At 34.9% G+C, this 22099-nt stretch overlaps 1 protein-coding gene across 2 annotated transcripts in view; it reads left to right on the top strand.

Moving 5' to 3' along the window:
* Positions 1 to 22099, top strand: part of trrap (transformation/transcription domain-associated protein) — a 97199-nt gene that overhangs the window by 49589 nt on the left and 25511 nt on the right. For both annotated transcript variants that reach the window (XM_051123944.1, XM_051123943.1), the window contains 13 exons: positions 1795 to 1916; positions 2338 to 2551; positions 4809 to 4988; positions 6272 to 6418; positions 8803 to 8922; positions 10584 to 10871; positions 11145 to 11282; positions 11859 to 11962; positions 12350 to 12485; positions 14873 to 15064; positions 18230 to 18425; positions 18513 to 18778; positions 20269 to 20369. In XM_051123944.1, the coding sequence (XP_050979901.1) occupies positions 1795 to 1916; positions 2338 to 2551; positions 4809 to 4988; positions 6272 to 6418; positions 8803 to 8922; positions 10584 to 10871; positions 11145 to 11282; positions 11859 to 11962; positions 12350 to 12485; positions 14873 to 15064; positions 18230 to 18425; positions 18513 to 18778; positions 20269 to 20369 (2204 nt within the window). The remainder of the gene's footprint in view (positions 1 to 1794; positions 1917 to 2337; positions 2552 to 4808; positions 4989 to 6271; positions 6419 to 8802; positions 8923 to 10583; positions 10872 to 11144; positions 11283 to 11858; positions 11963 to 12349; positions 12486 to 14872; positions 15065 to 18229; positions 18426 to 18512; positions 18779 to 20268; positions 20370 to 22099) is intronic.

Raw genomic sequence — 22099 nt, 5'->3', positions numbered from 1 at the left:
AATACAATGTATTATAAACAATACAGCTAATGTACATTTTGCATTATAACAAATGCCGGCAGAGAGCGCCCATGGCCTGACAATTGTTTTTACACTCTACTGCATGATCTAATCCATATTTCAACAACATTTAAATCAAATGTCCACTTAATCTTTTTCTTTATGATAGAAAAGCTACAGCCATTGTAATTTATTGAATGTGAACATCAAAACATGTAAAGTGAAAGTTTAAACTTTTATTTTGAGAAAATGAGTTTTTCGACCTACCCTACCTGTCTTGAACCAGAAAACAGTGTTCACGCAGAGCTTGGCAAGATGAGCATTTGAGGTTAAGTATATAAATTGCAACTTTTTTTTTTTTTTTTTTTTTTTTTTTGAGAAAAACATTTCTGGAATGTTCTCCATATAGTGGACTTAAATGGTGCCCGCGAGTTTGAATTTCCAAAATGCAGTTTAAATGCAGCTTCAAAGGGCTCGGAACGATCCCAGGCGAGAAAGAAGGGTCTTACCTAGCAAAACAATCTGTTATTTTCTTAAAAAAAAAAAAAAAATCTATCTATCTATCTATCTATATCTATCTATATCTATCTATATATATATATATATATATATACAATTTTTATACTTTTTAACCTCAAATGCTCATCTTGCCAAGCTCTGCGTGAACATTGTGTTTTCTGGTTCAAGACCGGTAGGGTAGGTCAAAAATTTCGTCTCATTTTCTCCTCCAACTTCAAAATCGTCCTAAACCGCTGCAGAAGTACCGACCCAGTGTTTACAAAGTGAGAGTGAAAGAAGGTCAAACGCCCTTTACCAAATAAATGTAAAACAGCGATGTATTGCCGTATTTTTGTTCTGGAAGTGAACTAATCCTTTAAGTCTGATCTAAATAGTTTATGTGGTAAATTTTGCCATTGATTATTTTATCATCCTGTCACAATGTAAAGCAGACTTTGCAAAGAGACTCTTGAAAGATGGGGCAGTTAAAAATGACAGTTGACAGCAAGGTCAGGGAGGGAGAGGAAAGTGGTCATTATAACTGGACCTCAGGGAACAGCGTTCAATAATTAAAAATGTATGACATCTTAAAAGGAACATTTTTTTTTTTTATTTAATCTTTTTTTTTTTAAACATTTTTAAAATTGGTTGTCAGTTTTAACAATGTAGTCTAAGACTGAAATAAAATTTAGGATGGAAAGAAAATCTTAACTTGCAGAAAGAGAAAAGCTTAGTGTAAGTGTGTTAATGCTGCATCACCAAACAGAATTATGAAATGATGACTGTTTTTAACAAAAGTCATGCGACTGCGAGCCAGTGTTGCTGGTTGAAATTCAGAAACAGCACCATAATGCTTGGAGTTCTTCTGGAAGTCTACTACAAATGGCTTACCTGATTCATATTTCATGCATTCTTGTTTGAACAAGATGTAATTGTACAATTTCCGTTTCTGTAGACTTGCAAAACCGTGCAATAGTAAACCAACCTTTTGTCAACTCTGAATACACCAGTGTTAAACATTTTAGCTCAAAGCCTATCCTGCTGTAAATGAGGCATTGTGTATTCAGTGCACTGTGGCCCGGACAGCTGAACCCAGGTGTCTGTTCTGTTAGCCCAAGGCGAGAGAGCAGACGGGGAGAAAAAGGAGCCGAGCAAAGGTGCTGCACAGCTCTCCTGATAGATGAAAGATAAATGGACTGTATCAATCTGTTACCCCCTTCTCCTCAGCGCTCCTCTTCAATCGCCTTCCTTTCTGCTGTCTTATTCCTTCTCTTTGTCTTCGTTTCTCATTCCTAGGTGCCTAATCCAAGAGAGAAGTCCATTTTGCTGGTGAAAATGATGACCTACATTGAGAAGCGCTTTCCTGACGACCTTGAATTGAATGCCCAGTTCCTGGACCTCGTTAATTACGTCTACAGGTAATTACGCCGATTAATCACTGGGTCCGCTGTCCGCACTGGCCTTCAATCTATTGCCATTAGCAACAAGACTGTAGCTGGTGGGTGGTAGGCCCCATTTTGATTGCTAAAGTTGAGGCTGGGGGTGTTTGGCGGCTGAGGGGCAAGAGGCATTAGGGGTTACAGTCACTCTGGGCAAGAGAGCATTTCTCCAGCGCCAAGAGCGATTCATCCTGGTGAAAACCCATAGGCTTTAGTCAACACTCTAGTTGTATTTACGCTGGAACTCATGTAGTCCTTAATAGCTGTGGTTACTAAAGACTCACCATGTTGTTTATTCACGCTGCATTTCACGCTGTCTTAGAAGATAAACACAGCAACAGTCTTGCAGCGTTTTTCTAAAGCATTTTGGTATTTGTTTTTTTTTTTTTTTTTTTTTCAGGGATGAGAACCTCTCAGGAAGTGATATTACATCCAAGCTGGAGCCGGCATTCTTGTCAGGGCTACGCTGCACCCAGCCGCTGATCAGGGCAAAGTTTTTCGAGGTGTTTGATGCATCGATGAAGCGACGAGTCTACGAGAGGCTGCTGTATATTTGTTGCTCGCAGAACTGGGAGGCCATGGGCAGCCACTTCTGGATTAAACAGTGCATTGAGGTACAGATGCATTTTTTGGAAAAATAAATGGAATGGAAAAATGAACATGATTTTTTTTTTTTTTCCCCCTTGCAGTACAAATCTGTAAATTCATGATTAGTTTTTGGAGAAATCTGGCAATTGTTTTTAACTAGTTGATGCAATATATGTAAAAAACCCCAAAACAAACAAAAACAAAATAACAAAAAAAAAAAGGATTAAAAAAAGTAAATAAAATAAATTAATTAAGTAAATAAAAGCTCAAATGTTGATTGATCTTAATAAATATAGAATAATTATACAATAAATAATGGTTTTATATAATTAATAATTTTATACTATTTAATATTTATTGTAATACTAATAAATTATTGCAGTACGATTCAATAAATTTGTGTTTCGGGATATACCTATAGAGACATTGTTGGAGAAACCTGGTTAAGGCTTTTCTATTTAATAAAATAAATTAATAAAATTAAAGCAACAATGTTGATATTTATATTTATATTTATATATATATATATATATATATATATATATATATATATATATATATATATATATATATATATATATATATATATATATATATATTTTTTTTATTATTATTATTATTATTATTATTAATTATATAGTATTATTTATTGTATAATATAACTTAATTTATTATAATACTAATTATTGCAGTAAAATTGTTCAGTGATACGCCAGAACATTTAAGTATTTTTGGAGAAAACTGGCAATTGTTTTTAACTAGTTGATGCAATATATGTAAAAAACCCCAAAACAAACAAAAACAAAATAACAAAAAAAAAAGGATTAAAAAAAGTAAATAAAATAAATTAATTAAGTAAATAAAAGCTCAAATGTTGATTGATCTTAATAAATATAGAATAATTATACAATAAATAATGGTTTTATATAATTAATAATTTTATACTATTTAATATTTATTGTAATACTAATAAATTATTGCAGTACGATTCAATAAATTTGTGTTTCGGGATATACCTATAGAGACATTGTTGGAGAAACCTGGTTAAGGCTTTTCTATTTAATAAAATAAATTAATAAAATTAAAGCAACAATGTTGATATTTATATTTATATTTATATTTATATATATATATTTTTTTATTATATTATTATTATTATTATTATTATTATTATTATTAATTATATAGTATTATTTATTGTATAATATAACTTAATTTATTATAATACTAATTATTGCAGTAAAATTGTTCAGTGATACGCCAGAACATTTAAGTATTTTTGGAGAAAACTGGCAATTGTTTTTGACTAGTTTACACAATATATGTTCAGACTTTTCTTAAAAAAAAAAAAAAAAAGTAAATTAATATTACTAATAAATGTATTAGTTAATGTATAAGCTAAAATGTTAATTGATATAGAATAAATAGTCAAAAAATTATAATAAGCAATAATTTATAAGCAAATACAATAAATTAATGAAATAAATAAAAGCTATAATGTTGAGTGATAAATATTGAATAAATAAATATATAGTAAAATATATTATACAATAAATATTTAATAATTAAAAAAATTATAATATTACAGAATTATATAATTCATTTTAATCAGTGGTTGAATTGATCATTTCTATGATATAACATTGCATATCACACAGCAAGATTTATTGAAAAAAATTACTATATGGAATCTTCAAGTGTGTTGTAAGCACTATGCAGAGTGGATAATACTTTATAATTATGCACATGCTTAAATTACACAGAAGCTAATTACATCTTGCATTGCAGTTGTATGCATACTGTATCATTTTAACTTCACAGTGTTCCCCTTGATGATTTTATCAAAACTTCAGCTGGATTTTAGATAATTATTCTTTTGGTGCTAATACATTCACAATAACCGCTCTGGTTTTTGGCTGCTCCCGCTCAAGTCAGGTCACAGTCCATCCGTCTCAGCCACAATCAATGCTACTCTGGCTCTTGAATTATTAACGCTGTCCTACACATGGCACGACTGTGTGTTTGAATCACCCTGCCATGATGGAGTAGAAGAATATTCACTGTTGGAGCTCTGCAGTCAGAGTTAAGCATTTAGATATATATGCGCTAGTGGTTAAAATGGCAGCTGTTAAACAATGCTGGCTCGTGTAGGTGTCATTTCTGTGTGAGTGTTAGCTACTTTCTTCCCAGTGATGTGATCTTCACAGAAGGAGCAGCTGTTTGCTTGCGTGTTTTCGGAATCGTGGCAGTTCAGAGTTTGATTCTGTCATCTATGCTTCACAGCTGCTGCTGGCGGTCTGTGAGAGGAACACCACCATTGGCACCAGCTGCCAGGGCTCCATGCTCCCCTCCATCACCAACGTCATCAACCTGGCTGACAGCCATGACCGTGCTGCCTTCGCCATGGCAACGCATATCAAACAGGAACCTCGTGAGAGAGAAAACAGCGAGACCAAGGAAGAGGTCAGCTGTGCCATTCAGTGTATACAAACATCTGTACAAAAAGCTTGTTTGTGCCTTTATTGCCTAATTTAGCTGACTGCAGTATCAAATTCTGATATATAGAGAGTTTTTAGATTTAGATTTTCCAAATTAATATCCATTATTTTTATATTTAGATTAATAAGCCATCACCCAACACTCACTCAGGTTCATCTTTCCCAAAAAAAGTAATAATGCTGTTACATGTAATCTTCAGCAAAAAAAAAAAAAAAATGCGTACCATAAATTTGCCTAAACATAAAAATGCAAATCTAATAGATTTAAAAGATTTAGGATAAAAGATTTATAAAATGATTTTAGTTATTTTTTTATGTGTTTATTTCTGTATGATTGTAAGATTGTTCTCTTCTGCTCACAAAGCCTGCATTTATTTGATCCTATATCTATATATCTATATATATCTATATCTATCTATGGGGGGCAAAGAAAAGATAGAAATTAGTACTTTAACTTAGCAGGGATGCTTTAAATTGATCAAAAGTGATGATAGACATTTATAATGTTACAAAAGATAAATTTCAGATAAATGCTGTTCTTCTGAACTTTCTATTCATCAAAGAAACCTAAAAAAATTCTACTCTGCTGTTTTTAACAACAAAAATAATAATAATTAATGTATTTTGAGCAGCAAATCAGAATATTACAATGAATACTGAAAGATCATGTAACTGGAGTAATGATGCTAAAAATTCAGCTTTGAAATCACAGGAATAAATTACATTTGAAAATATATTCAAATAGAATACAGTTATTTTAAATGGTAAAAAAATTCAGAATTTAACTTTTTGCTGTACTTCGGATAAAATAAATGCAAGCTTGGTGAGCAGAAGGGACTTCTATTAAAAAAAAAAAAAAACATTAAAAATCTTACCGTTCAAAAACTTGACTGGTATCGTATACCATACGTTATAATATAACAATTGTAAAATTTGTATATGAGAAATGCATGTTTATGTGTTTAAAATGTCATCACATCAATAGTTCTTACTTGTGTTATTTAAAACTATCCTATTATTTAATGTATTATTTAAAACAGCACTTACAGTATCAGAATTTCATTCTTGAATTTCATTTGAATTTCAAATCTGTATCCTGTATCTGTCCTCAGTTCAAATTCAGAAATTCAAAGGTGATCTCAGTTCACTTCTAAATAGCAAACAACTCATAGAGGCCTGTTGTAAAATTACCAAGTTGACAATTCTTTTTCCGTATTTTGTGTTCTTTTGACCTTTTTTCATCTGTAGGATGTGGAGATAGACATCGAACTGGCACCTGGAGACCAGACCAGCCTCCCCAAGACCAAAGAGCAGGCGGAGAGAGACACAGGCAACCAGCTGCACATGCTCACCAACCGCCACGACAAGTTCCTGGACTCCCTGAGAGAGGTCAAGGTGAGCCATCACCTCAACATATGCTGCCCTCGCGAGTGCACCCTAAGCATTTGGAAAAATAAAGCAAGACATAAAAAAAGACACTGGTTACATAAAGGACATATGTAGGAATGAGTCACATGCAGAAGTCATACAGGCTTTTAAACAGTGTAGTTTAATATGCGCCTTTAGTTCTGGCTTCTTTCATCTCTAACCTGCTCTTCCTCATTTGACTGCTCCCTCATAAGCGTCTCTGTTAAAGAGAGTTTGATCAGGGCAACATGGGATTCTGTCTCTGAGCGCTTTGAGGTCACAGCGTCATTGATTTCTATTTAATCCTAGACACGGCGCTGCTTTATATGCACCTCTCAAGCAGGCTTTAGATAAATGATGAAGTGAGGAGTTCAAAGCCCTGACCTGCCTCCGTTGCCCACCGGAGCTGCTGTCAGGAACTAAAGCACACATTTGAGTTCTGACTTATACTAACATCTCCATTCCTCTAGTGGTCAGAGGGCCAAACCTTTAAGTGCAGTTATGCCCTAAGAATTATTCAGTGGCAAGAGGTGATGACCAATCGTGCATATGAACAAACAGTGATCCCTTATGAAAAGTCATTTTTGGAAAGGAATAGTTTCTTTTGACCTTGAATGTCTGGTGTCATGTGTGAGGATTAAGTCTTTTTTGCTGCAAACGTGACAGGATACATGTAGGAAGCAAGTAAGCATAGTGTTTATTAAGTAGGGTTTTTTATAGTTGACTAAAATTAAAGCGATTACGTTTTTTTGTTAGAAGAAGATATGTATAAAATTATTTCATTATTTTAATTTATTTTTCATTACTATAATTATTTGCTCAGGCAACATATCTAATTTATAACATCATGTCCAAAAATAACTAATAAAAATCTAAATAAAAACATATTTAAGAACAATATTAAAAGTTTGAAAATACTTTGAAAGTATCTCAGTGATACTAAAAACTTGCACTGAGTTAAATGTATATGTAATAACCATACACTACCAGTCAAAAGTTTTTGACCAGTAAGATTTTTAATGTTTTTAAAGTCACTAGCTCACTAACCCTGCATTTATTTGATCCAAAGTACAGCAAAAACTATTTTTGCTAACAACTGTTTTCTGTTTGAATATATTTTAAAATGTAATTTATTCCTGTGATTTCAAAGCTGAATTTTTAGCACCATTTCTCCAGTCACATGGTCCTTCAGAAATTTTAAAAATCAGATTCGCTTGTTAAAAAAAACATTTATGTAAAAAAAAAAAAAAAAAAAAAAGTTGAGAATTTTTTTCAGATTTCTTTGAATAGAAAGTTCAGAAGAACAGCATTTATCTGAAATATAATTTATTTATTTTTTTACATTATACATGTCTTTATCATCACTTTTGATCAATTTAAAGAATCTTTGCTAAATAAAAATATTCATTTCTATAATTTGTTCCCCTCCATATATATATATATATATATATATATATATATATACACATACACATACACATATACATATATATATATATATATATATATATATATATACATACACATATACATATATATATATATATATATATATATATATATATATATATATATATATATATATACATATACATATATATATATATATATATATATATATATATATATATATATATATATATATATATATATATATATATATATATATATATATATATATATATATATATGTGTGTATGTGTGTGTGTGTGTATATGTATGTATGTATGTATGTATGTATGTGTTTCGTGAACAGCAAATCAACCAATTATAATGATTTCTGAAGGATCCTGTGACACTAAAGAAGATTGATGCTGAAAATTAAGCTTTGATCACAGAAATGAATAACATTTTAAAAAATATTCAAATAGAAAAGAGTCTTGACTTGGTGAGAAGAAGAGAATTCTTAAAAAAATAATAATAAAAATAATTAAAAAAAAAAAAAAACATTAAAAGTCTTATTGTTCCAAAACTTGACTGGTAGTGTATACATGATGAGATAGAAAGCCAGAATTGCCAATTGTAATTAAAAATTACTATTTTCTTTTTACTACTATTATTATTATTTTTTTTTTTTTTGAGCATAAAAGTATTATACAAAAAATGCATTAAATGATTACATTTTAAATTCCTGTTTATTTTTAAATATTGTACTGTGGGTGCCCAATTTATATTTTTAATATTTTGCAATGTAAAATGTTCATTAATAAAGGTTTCCTGGAATGCTTCGGAACAGACAAGGTGCACTTGTGTTAATCGGCTGAGCTGGCGCTGTTATCAGCCAACGCGATAATCTCAAGTGGCTAAATGTCGGTTGATTAATGACCGATATATTGCCCATCTCTAAATGAGTCTCCTGTGTGTGTAATCAGACGGGAGCTCTGCTGAATGCACTTGTTCAGTTGTGCCACATCTCCACCCCATTGGCTGAGAAGACCTGGGTCCAGCTTTTCCCCCGCCTATGGAAGATTCTGTCGGACCGCCAGCAGCACGTAAGTACTTCAGTTTCTCAGTTCGCCAAAAAGCTGAGCTAACAGTTGGCCATTTTCCTCTAAACATTTTCCATGTAAATGCAGCGTATGACGTATGACTGCTCGTTTTAACTTGACCTTTGTTGTGGTTTAAGTGTAGACTGTCTGTTTTACTACTAATAATGCATATCACTGCAGAATCAGCATGCAAAATGTGTGTTAATGGTGTCGGAGGTTGTGCCTATCTGCTCATCCTGGAGACCTTTGCATGGGTGGGGGGTCTGGCGGGCTGTCTTTCTGCCCCTGCTTCTGAACTTAAACAGGCAGCATTTGCTAATGAGCAGAAATTAAACCTTTTATGCAAATATCAGAATTTAATGGTCCAGATGTCTTAAGTATTAGAAATCTCATTAAAGGGCTTTAATTTGGAGTGACTGAGGCTGTAGACCATTGCAACACGCATTCAAAATAAAAAATATTCTACTTCATAGCTTTTTTTGTGGGAGGTATAAAAACTAGGACATATTTATTGCATCATTCTTTTTCTGTATTAATAGTAATGCAAAGGTCTTTGTGTAACGTGGGCTCTTTTTCTTTAGCGTAGGCATTCCTATTGAATATTTATAGCAAATTCCCATTGATGTTTGGTGAGGAGCTACTTACCTTAACATTATTGTGAAGTTCTCATGAAAGTCCTGTTCTGTATGTGGTCCAATTGTAGTGGACCAATATTTAAATTCAGGTTGATACCATTAAAACTTTTTTGTCACATACATGCGCTGCCAGTCAAAAATTTTTGAACTCTTTTGCTCACCAAGCTTGCATTTATTTGATCCAGAGTACAGCAAAAACTGTACAATTTTGAAATGGTTTTAAACTGATTTCTATTTGAACATATTTTTAAATGTAAATTATTCCCGTGATTTCAAAGAGTCTTTAGCATCATTACTCATTCTGCTCATTCAGAAATCATTCTAATAATCTGATTTGCTGCTCAAAAAACATTTATTATTATTATTATTATTATTATTATTATTATTATGTTGAAAACAACTGGGCAGAATTTCTTCAGGTTTTTTTAATGAATAGAATAAGCATTTATCAGAAATAGTCTTTTGTAACATTATAAATGTCTTTACCATCAAATAAAAGTATTAATTTCTGTAATCCCCCTCCAAAAATGGAGTAATAATGCTGAAAATTTAGCTTTGATCACAGGAATATTTTACATGTTAAAATATATTCAAATAGAAAGCATTTATTTTAAATAATACAAATATTTCACTATATTACTGCTTTTGCTATATTTTGGATCAAATAAATGGATGCTTGGTGAGCAGAAAAGAATTTAAAAAACATTAAATATCTTAGTGTTCAAAAACTTTTGACTGGTAGTTTACATACATAAATAAATGTGTAAAAAAAAAAAAGCTAAAATAATTTCTTAAATCTTTTAAACCTATTAGAATTGCTTTTTATTTTTTATTTTGTAACAAATTTATGGTATGTATATATATATATATTTTTTTGAGGTTTCCTAAAGATTACATGTAACGGCATTATTACTTTTGAAGGGGGGGATAAACTTGAGTGAATGTTTGGTGGTGGCTTATTAATCTAAATATAAAAATAATGGAAATTAACACGAATTATTATTTGGTCTTATGTATCTATTTTTGCAGGCACTCTCGGGCGAGATGGGTCCGTTCCTCTGTAGCGGTAGTCATCAAGCACAGAGAGATTGCCAGCCCAGTGCTCTAAACTGCTTCGTGGAGGCCATGTCTCAGTGCGTGCCACCCATACCCATCAGGCCCTGCGTGCTGAAGTACTTAGGAAAGACCCACAATCTCTGGTTACGCTCCACCCTGATGCTGGAGCAGCAAGCTTTTGAGAAAGGCCTTAGCTTGCACATCAAACCCAAACAGAGCACAGAGTTCTATGAGCAAGAGAGCATCACTCCTCCACAGCAGGTACAGTGATGCATGAGCCCTTCTTTTGTCTTTTTTGCCATTGATATTCTTGGCAGTGGAAGTTTTGTGTTCTGAAGGTTCCCTGGTGTCACTCAAAATGAACTTGTGTGCTGAATTTCCAATTGGCTTTGTTTTGACCTGTCAGTGAGTTCAGTTTGAAGTATCCCAGCATTCAAGCTGCTTATGCTAAGCAGTCATCTCATTGGGATACCTCTGAATATGGATGTGTTTGTCCCCTATATGCTTTGAAGATGTGTTCTTGTATTCCCTCAGGAGATCCTCGACTCGCTGGCAGAGCTATATTCCCTACTGCAGGAAGAGGACATGTGGGCGGGGCTGTGGCAGAAGAGATGCAAGTTCCCCGAGACGAGCACCGCCATTGCGTACGAGCAGCATGGCTTCTTTGAACAGGTGAGAGACTGAAATGATTGTATCGCCATGCATGTCTTTGGACAAATTTTGAACGATGAAATCAAAAAGAAGGGCTGTACACTTCATATCATATCAAATCATGCTATTATGGCTGTTAAAATTTCATGTATTTTTTTGGTAAAGTTTTCTGCATTAATTTGTTTGCCACCTTTATTGATAAGTATGTATTAAATTATAAAACAGATTCAGAAAACAGATCACTGTTATTGTTCAAATGTAAATAAATTAAATTAATTAGACTTAGACTTAAAAAATTAAAAAGCACACATAACAGGATATGTGAAAAAATAAAACATTTTATAAGGCACTCTTGTACAGATTTTAATAAATGATTAAATTAAGCGTTATGATTTCACTTGATTAGACATTATTACATTATGAAGTTCCTCTTTAGACGTTATGCATTAGTAAAATGTTATTAAACCATTAAAACAGAATTAATTTGGAAAGCACAGAATTTGGGAAAAACGCAAACACATTTCTCAGGCGTCTATGTATTGTCCCTTTCTTATTTTAAAATGCTGTTAGCAGTAACGTTGGGTCCATTATTATTAGGCTCAAGAAACCTACGAGAAGGCGATGGAGAAAGCTCGCAAAGAGCACAATGTATCACCCGCCATCTTTCCAGAGTACCAGCTGTGGGAGGATCACTGGATACGGTGAGTTGAATGACCACAGCTCAGATTAAACACTTGAGACGTACACTGATAAGTGAGTTTGCCAAGCGGTACTACTAAAATATACTGCACCAGGGAACAAAATCACAGCCAATAAAACATCTTGGATTAACCAAGACTTTATAGTGCAAATGGAACCGAATGACTAATAGAGATTGACCAAAATTATACACTCAAAGTTTTGCATTGCTTTGGACAAAAACTCTAGTGTAAGTTAATTAATTGTCACACATGGATATGGTCAGCTGTCCCCACCCCCACCGCACACACATGAAATTCATGAACATTCTGGACCGTCTGTTATATTCTAGTATATGAATGTATAATGTAAATGCGTAGTGTGAGTCTAAATGTTATGTTGATTTCCAGTTGTTCTAAAGAGCTGAACCAGTGGGAGCCTCTGACTGAATATGGGCAATCTAAAGGTCATAACAACCCATACCTGGTGCTGGAGTGTGCCTGGAGAGTGTCCAACTGGGCTGCAATGAAAGAGGCTCTAGTGCAGGTAAACTCAGTACGATACTCATGAGTAATTATGCAAGTTTTATTTGAGGAAATGTGTACTTGATCTGAATACTAATGAAGTTCAGAATCAGTCACTAAAACATTAAAAAGTTTGGAGGCAGTAATTTTTATGTGTTTAAGGGAGACTCTTATGCTCTCCAAGCTGACACATCAATATTGAAGCATTATTACAATTTAAAATAACTGTTTTCTATTTATGTATATGTAATTTTTTCTCTCTTGGGTGGACATTTTGGCCCCCTGAGCAAAAGCATTCTTTATACCAGACCTGTACAGTGCACACAAAAAAAGTGTGTAATTCTTAACTTTAATGTGCTATTTATATTTGATTTGACTTTTGATGTAACTAAATTATGCGCATTTAAGGTTACCTGCAGAGGCAGACAGTAGTGAAGTATTTTTACTCTGCTTTACTGCTGTACTTTTCAAGTGTCTGTACTTTATCAGAGAGTGTTTTTCTTTAGAAAACTTAACTTCACATCATTTCGAAGCATAATATTGTGCTTTTGACTGCACTATATTTTATATAAAATATAATTTAATCATTAGTATCATTAATATCATTCAGTATCGAGTAATCCAAAGATTTACTTGGAAAAAAGAAAGTACTACATTTTTGATGTCCGCAAGTATTAAAGGTTAAACTTGTATTTATGAAATGTTGTGCAGTAAAAAATACAACATTATGCTTTGGAGTGTAGTGAAGTTTTCCAAAGAAAAACACTCTTCTAAAGTAAAGATGCTTTTTAAATTTACTAAAAAGCTACTGTCCAACTTTTACATTTACATTTACATTTACATTTACGGGATTTCAATCAAATGGCTTTCCCAACTAATTTTTAGGCGTGTCCGGCAGAACATTATTTCTCAATGTGAGAAGCTTAATGAGAACATTGGTCTTCAGCGTGACATGATTCTTCAGAAATCATTCTAGTATGCTGATTTGCTCAAGAAACTTTTCTTATTATTATCAGTCTTAAAAAGAGTTTTGTGGAAACTGATCAATTTTTCTTTCTCTGAATTCTTAGACTTCAGAGATCAAAAGAAAAACACTTATTTAAAGTAGATTGTTGTGACATTCTGATATATTCATATATATATATGTGTGTGTGTGTGTGTGTGTGTGTGTGTGTGTTTGGGCTAAATACTGGATTTTATTTGAGTAAAATTGGCACACACTTCCAGCCTAGTCAAATAACCTAAAACCATAGTTATGACTTTACTGTGACACCTCAAATAATTATTGGAGTTCCACCATATTGCAGAACGTAAAAAGCACACCACTTTTATTATGCAGAAAGTCACACTCTAACTGTGCTTGCCGAATTGTTTATGACTGTTCAGAATTGTAGCCTTGCCGTCGCTGGGTAATTTATGGGCTTCACTTTTAAAACAAAGTAGAAAAAGTGTGTGATAGGGGCTGGACACATTATAAATACTCTTGGCTCTTGTTCAAGGAGACTTGGAACGAATCCATTCAGGTTTCTGTCCTAAGGTGACACCTAATTAAATTGTCCAGCCCAGCAGCCCTCCCACTCCTCCTCCTCCTCTTCCCTCTCCGTTCGCTTTGCATCTAATATTTACGGATACGTGCTTGAATAATTGCTCAAACATCTGCTGGGAAGTGATTTGTTTTCTCCGTTCCAGGGCAGCCTGCTTGGCAGCAGCAGTTGCTCTCAGGAAGTTTAAATGTCCCCTCTTTCAATTAAAGGCGGGTGGATAAGGCCAGCCCTGACGCAGGGTTATTTATCAAATGTCGGCCGTGATAAGCGTGCACTGACCAAAGAGAGTAAATCCCTTCACGCCGTCATACCGCACAATGCCAGCAACCTGTACCGACTTTTTATTCTCCATACGACCACCTATTTAGCTCAAATTGCATTGTGCAGCACCCACTGTGGAACAGGGAGACCAGATGACCATGAGCAAAAACTGGGGCACACATGCTGCTCAAATCATAGGGATTTAGGTTTAAAATCATTATTTATAGCAATCAAACTAAAGCTAAGATTAGTGGACCGTGTGTGTGTGTGTGTGTATGTTTATTTCAAATGATCCTGAAAAAATGTCAAGGTTTCAACAAAAATATTAAACAGCTCAATTGTTGACAGTGTTGATAATAAGAAGAAATGCTTTTTGCACTAAATCAGCATTTTAGAATGATTTCAAAAAATCTAAAGACTGGAGTAATGACTACTGGAAATTCAGCTTTCCCATTACAGGATTAAATTTGACAGTTGTTTTGAATTGTAAAAGTACTTCTCAATATTCTGCCTTAGAGAGAATAAAAGATTTCTTTTTACAAACATGTAAGTAATCAAGTGAGTGTAGTGTATTGTGATACATCTGTGTTTCTGTGTGCATCAGGTGGAGCTAAGCTGTCCAAAGGAGATGGCCTGGAAGGTGAATATGCATCGTGGTTACCTGGCCATCTGTCACCCCGAGGAACAGCAGCTCAACTTCATTGAGCGCCTAGTGGAGATGGCCAGCAGTCTGGCCATCAGAGAATGGAGGAGACTGCCACACATCGTTTCTCACGTGCACACGCCTCTGCTGCAGGTGAGGTGCACAAACACCCTTTAACCAGACCTTCTCCAGCTGTAATTTAATGTTCTTGATGGTGTTTTACACTTTTTCAAACAGGGCAACTTAATCAGTCACCACTTGCGATCTAATCTAAATTGAGTGTCAATTTTAAATAATGATTTCTCAAAAGCAGAACATCTGGTCAGACATTTCAGCTGACAACGTGAGACTCGGGCAGTCTCATTTCATTTGTGAGCGAGTGACTTTATACAAACCCTTGTAGTAGAGTAGTGGAGAGAGTGGTTAAAGCTGACACTTTACTTATAATTGCCTGTTTCGCTCTGCATTTTTGCACAATATCCCTTCTTGCTTTGTCAGACCTGGTCTCTTTTTTCCTCCCTCCCTCCCTCTTTTTGGCCCTTTGGCCCTTTCTAAAATGGCTGAGATAGTGTTGACTGCACCATTGTGGTGCTCAATAGGAAGCTTGTATTAATATTCAGCAGAAAGAACAGCCTTCTGACTGCCACACGCATAATCAGGCAGAGCACACAATGGGCCGGAGCTGAGGTGATGTGTGCCTGTAGATTAGGGTAATGTGTGAGAGCTGTCCACGCACCACGTCCTCTGGGGACTGTTAGAGACTCTCTTGAGCTCGGCTGTGGTGTGATGGCAAATATGACAGCCAAATTGAGGAAATGAGGCGTTGTTGTTAGAGATTGTGATTACACCACACAGGGTGTTATGTGTAATTGCTGATGGTTCTGTGGTCTCCATGATTGAAGAGTTGTGGATGTAATCATAACATCTTGAATACATGGGATTTTTGTTGCTTTATACTGTTAGTAAATAGAAAATGTCATAATGTGTCTTATACTTATTCTTTTGTTATACATTTTTTAAATTATTGTTGCTGTTGTGTGTTACAATGCTGTTTTAATGCTACGTTAAAAAAAAAAAAAAAAATCTAAGAATACGAGATTAAAGTCGTAATATTTTTAATAATTTTAATAAGTTGTGTTTTGAGAATAAAGTCAAAATGTTTCAACAATGAAGTCAAAATTATATAAATAGTCTAAATATTTTGACAATGAAGTCAGAATTATGAGAATGAAGTCGATGTGTTTCGAGAATAACGTCAAAATGTTAGAAGAATAAAGTCGAAATATTTCAACAATAAAGTTAAAATTATTTTGAGAATCAAGTCGAAATTTCGAGAATGAAGTCAAAGTGTTTTCGAGATTGAGGTCAAAGTGTTTCAAAAATGAAGTCAAAGTGTTTCGAGAATGAAGTCGAAATTACGAGAATGAAGTTGAAGTGTTTTGAGAATAAAGTCAAAATTATTATAATGAAGTGTAAATATTTTAAGAATCAAGTCGAAATTACGAGAATGAATTTGAAGTGTTTCGAGAATAAAGTCAAAATATTACGAGAATAAAGTCGAAATATTTCAACAGTCAAAATTATTAGAATCGAGTCAAAATATTTTGAGAAACAAGTCGTAATTATGAGAATGAAGTCGAAGTGTTTCGAGAATTAAGTCAAAATATTATGAGAATAAAATCAAAATATTTCAACAGTAAAGTCAAAATTACGAGAATGAAGTTGATGTTTTTCGAGAATGAAGTTGAAGTGTTTCCAGAATGAAGTCAAAATTACGAGAAATAATTTGTAGCAATTACGAAATTAAAGTTATTTTGAGAGTTATTCTAGACGGTTGCGCATTAACCTTTAGAATGTTTTATTGTTGTTTTTAATTAAATAAATGTGAGGAATGAAAGATTGGATGCCATAGACATTTTTGCTGAGTACTGTTTTCACAAAGAAAACAGTATCATTTAATGGATTTTGGAGAGCTGTGTGTGTGTGTATGTGAATGTGATATGTGGATTCTTGGATGACTGTAGCCCTCAGAATTAAACTGAACAGGAGCTTTAAAGAGAGCTTAAAGATGCTGCGTCTTCCTGGTAGATGTTTATTATTAAGTACATTAAGATTATTTATGTATATTTATTACTTGGTGTAGGTAAAGAACTGGCTGGTCTTAAAATACATTGTTGGCCACACTTTATTTTCTGTTTCAGCCGTGCCTTCAGAAATTCAGTCTTTGCCCCAGAGCCATTGACTTCAGTGATAATTGAATTTGCTGATAATTGAATCTGTTTACACCTGCACTCCTTAATGCAACGATACTGAAAAACCGAGTCCAATAAGAGTGATTGGAAGGGACGGGAGAGGCAGACAGGAGCCGTGAGACACAGAGAGTGAGAACGCCACCAAGTTTAAAATGGCTCGTAATTACTTTTCCCCATCAGATAGTGTTTGATTAAATACCTGCAAGAAAATTAAATTTACATGATGAATGGGCACTCAGAATGAAGGTTATAATGTGCCATCAGCTGATATTAACAGATAATTGTGAAAAATATTGTATTGCTTAATTTATTTTGTTTTGGGGGGATTTGATTTGGCAAGTCCATAGACTGATTTGAGGCATTTATCTTGTAAAGCAGGCATTACTATTGAGCGGATTGTTTTTGGATGCGTGTATGTGTGTTTGCGGGCATAATTCATTATCGCAGCTCAAGCTACTCATCATGTGCATGGTAAACCATCATGTTGTAAATCACCTTGTAAGTGCCAGACTCCCTCCCTCACGTCTTTCTTTTCCAATTCACACAGGAGATTAAAGAGCCATGTGGCATTTCAGTAAGAGTGCAGTGTGTGTTTACCGACTGATATGTTAAGGTCATGCATCGGTAGTTTCTGAGGAATGGGTAGCATTTTTTAGGTCACCGTGGCCTGTGTCCTCTACTGGTGTGGTCTAAGTGTCGTCTGAGAGCGTGATTAAGCATTAAGGGAATAGACGCTTCACTTGTGTGCTTCCCTCTCTCTGCCTGTTCTCTGAGTAAATGGCTTTTAAGATACTTTGATCCATCCATTCGTTCAGCCACCTCGAGACTTCGTTTCTCTATTTCTTTTTCTTTCTCAATAGGAATCATAAGCCTGTAATACAGTCTCAGTAATGGATTTCGGAGAGCTCTGTGTGTGTGTATGGGATATGTGGATTCTTGGATGACTGTAGCCCTCAGAATTAAACTAAACAGGAGCTTTAAAGAGAGCTTGAAGATGCTGCATCTTCCTGGTAGGTGTTTATTATTAAGTACATTAATATTCTCATCTGTTTATTCCTGTTTTCAGGCAGCGCAACAGATTATTGAGCTGCAAGAAGCTGCTCAGATTAATGCTGGCCTTCAGCCAGCCAACCTGGGCCGCAACACCAGCCTCCACGACATGAAGACTGTGGTGAAGACTTGGAGAAACAGGCTGCCGATAGTGTCCGATGACCTTTCCCATTGGAGCAGCATCTTTATGTGGCGGCAGCACCACTATCAGGGTATCTTGAGATTAATTTCAGTGACATTCTAAATGAGTATTTCAGCACTTTTGATCCATTTTTTTTTTTTTTTTTTCCCTTCTGCAGCCATTGTGACCGCTTATGAAACCAACACGCAACACGATCCAAACACTAACAACGCCATGCTTGGAGTACACGCCTCCGCATCAGCTATTATTCAGTATGGGAAGATCGCCCGGAAGCAAGGTCTGGTCAACGTAGCTTTGGACATTTTAAGTCGCATCCACACCATCCCCACCGTGCCTATTGTAGACTGCTTCCAGAAGATCCGTCAGCAGGTTAAGTGCTACCTGCAATTGGCTGGAGTAATGGGCAAGAATGAATGCATGCAGGTGAGTGAAGTGATCAAATGCATCACTGCATATTTTCAAAATTAACTAGTCATCTAATCTTTGAGTAGTAGTTCAGTTTCAGAACAAAAAATTACAGATAATATACTCACCCCTTTGTCATCCAAGATGTTCGTGTCTGTCTTTCTTCAGTCGTAAAGAAATTGTTCAAATGCAGAAAGTTTAAATGCAGCTTCAAAGAGCTCTAAAGAAGGGTCTTATCTAGTGAACCTATCAGTTATTTTCTTAAAAAAAAGAAAAAAAACGATTTATATACTTTTTAACCTCAAACGCTCGTCTTGTCTAGCTCTGCGTGAACACTGTGTATTCTTGTTCATGACAGTTAGGGTAGGTCGAAAAACTCCCCGTCTCATTTTCTTGGCTTTAGAGCCATGTAAAGCTGCATTTAAACTGCGTTTTGGAAGTTCAAATTCAGGGCACCATAGAAGTCCATTATATGGAGAGAAATCCTGAAATGTTTTCCTCAAAAAACAATTTCTTTACAACTGAAGAAGGACATCAACATCTTGGACAACAAGGGGGTGAGTAAATAATCTGTACATTTTTGAACTTCTCCTCTGAGGGTTATCCTATGTAATTACTGTGGTTTTAGGGTCACCTGATTCTGATGCATATTTTAGAGTAGTCTGTATTCTAAAGCAGCTTGCTGGTGTAAAGATGTGGTCATGCTTACCGTTGTTCTGCGAATTGTTGGGGAATTTTGCGTTTTCACAGCAGGTTCTACTTAGCTATGAAACTGAATGACTAATCATCCTTTTTCACACATCTGTGTGGTTTATAAGTTCATATTTAAAAATAAAATGAATACTTTTTAACACCACTAATCTAAATTTGTAGATTGTTTATAAGCTTTATAGTTTTTTTTTTAACCAAATATGATTATTTATCATTGCTGCTGTCAAACTGTCTTCATCTATACCAAATCTAGTTTACTTTGCCGACTCACCTGCTGATTTTGCTGTTAGCCGGACTCTCTTAATCCAAATAACGCTGCTCTCATTACGGTGAGAATGACTGCGGCGCTGTCACAGTAAGGAATGCATTCCAAACAGTGTAAGGAATGGGCTGCTAGCTGCAGCATTCGCTTAAGCCTGATTAATGGAGCTGCCTCAACTGAGCTCAAGTCATTAAAGTACCATTGGATTTAATAAGTCTCTCTCTCTCTCTCTCAGCTATCACTTGGACCTGTTCTGTTCCCTTTATCATTTCTCTGGCACACTCTAAGCCACTGGCTCTCACCTGGGAGTCTTAGATTGAGCTACAGAGATGTCTACAGCAGATATACTCTGTTGTCAGTGGTGTTGACTTTTGATGTATAGCAATTCTAGGTCCGAAAACTACACATTGGCTGCGTCTGACAAATAAAACCCATCCATTTCGAGGGATGTAGAATCATGAGAAAATGAAAAATTCATAAATATGAAATACACTCTGAGGAATTTTAAATGCAATCATTGTTATTGTGTTGTCAGGGTCTGGAGGTGATTGAGTCCACTAACCTGAAGTACTTCACCAAGGAGATGACCGCAGAGTTCTACGCTCTCAAGGGCATGTTCTTAGCCCAGATCAATAAGTAAGAGTTGATCCCTGGCTTTGTTCATCTTCTCTCTTTTTCTACCTGTCACTTTCAGGCTTCTTCTTATCGCCTTCATTCGCTCTTTCTTTGTCTTTAATTGACACTGCTCTCGTTATCTTTCGTTTTGCACATGAATCTTAGTGCTGGCATTAAAGAATCGGAAACTGAGATCATTAAGAGCTCGCTTTTTAAAATCAACAGTTTTGACAAAGAGTCATTATGGAGAGGGAAGATAAACATCTGTGTGAGCGTGTGTGTTTGTGCTACTAATCATCACTTCTAAAACTTTAGGCCAATAATGAGGTCAGAACAGTCGTTAACAGTCAATATGAGAGTATGATGAGTAATTAACCTTATATAGCATGACTGCAGCAGAGGATAATGACACTGAACTCATGATGAGTGATTATGTTCTGTCAGACTTCCATTGATTGGCATTTTCACAAGTCAATCAGCATTTCCTGGTAAGAATGTCTCATGTAATTGGTATACATCTCAGAATACTGTAGATTAATTTGTAGTGCAATCAAGCCAGGTGTTTTAACCGCCTACAAGATGTTTAAAAAACGATATGGGTCATTGACCATAAGGAGCTGCTAAGATAATAAACAAGAGAAATATCTAGTTTAAATTGCATTCGCTTAGTTCTAAAATGATCTTTTTATATTGGGTTCACACATTATTTGAGAGGAATATTAAGAATTGGATTCACAAATTCACAAATTATCATAGAAGAGGTGAATTCAAGTGATTCCAGACCAAAACAGAGCATCAGGTCATTAAAAATAAACCAATAACTACCCCCTTTTTGCAACACTGTAGCTCTATATACCACTTCTTTTTTTTTTTTTTTTTTTTTTTCCTTTTCATGGATGAACTGATGCCGAGCCCAGAGCCCGGCGCTGGATTGGAATAGCTTATTAAATACACATGCTGAATAATTAACTCAATAGCAATTTGTGAAATCTCTGTGATCAGCAGAAGTTTCCCCCAGCCTCAGCAGGGCCTAATGTAATCATTACATTTTCACTCTCTATGAATATTAACGCAGGGATTTGATAAAGCAGTAGAGCTGTCGGAGGAAGATGTTTGACTCTTGACTGGGCGTGGGGACTTGTGTGCTCTCCAAGCCCGACTCTCGGCAAAGGCCACCAGCAAAAACACATTATACATGTCGGCGACTGACGTGACGCTTCAGTGGATTTGGGCTCCCCAGACTCCCATTGCAATCAAGTGTCATTTTGTTGCTTGCCACATATTCATTAAAAGTTCCCATTATATGTGATTGGCTTAGTAGGTGTGTCGTCGGGTAACATTTAGAGATGGTGATGTAAGAACGGAGGCTTCTGGCACAGATTATGAGTCCCATCCAGTGCTTTCACTTCCTTATAAAGCCCTTTATGAGGCTTTCTCAACTTCTATTCTTAAACTGCTTCTTCTATAAAGGGGCCCAGAAAAGATGCTCTCGGGGGACAAATTCTCAAAGCTCTAAAACGGCTGATGAAACAAAATATTGGACCCGGTCAGCTAATTTCAGTGAGGTGCTGAAATACTGGATAGTTTTTAAAATAATAGTGTTTCCCATTAAGTTTTTTTTTCTGTTAGATACTTCTCAAATTTATAGTGAAATGCCTATAGGAAGCGGATATATAATTATGATAAAGTTTAAATGCCTCATGTTTACCAGTGCACCACTGGCAGAAATTTTACTGACTTAAGCTTAATCT

The sequence above is a fragment of the Labeo rohita genome, chromosome 12 (assembly GCF_022985175.1).
Source record: "Labeo rohita strain BAU-BD-2019 chromosome 12, IGBB_LRoh.1.0, whole genome shotgun sequence".
Classification (NCBI taxonomy): Eukaryota; Metazoa; Chordata; class Actinopteri; order Cypriniformes; family Cyprinidae; genus Labeo; species Labeo rohita.
The sequence above is the reverse complement of the archived record's forward strand: the minus strand, read 5'-3'. Positions and strand labels throughout refer to the sequence as shown.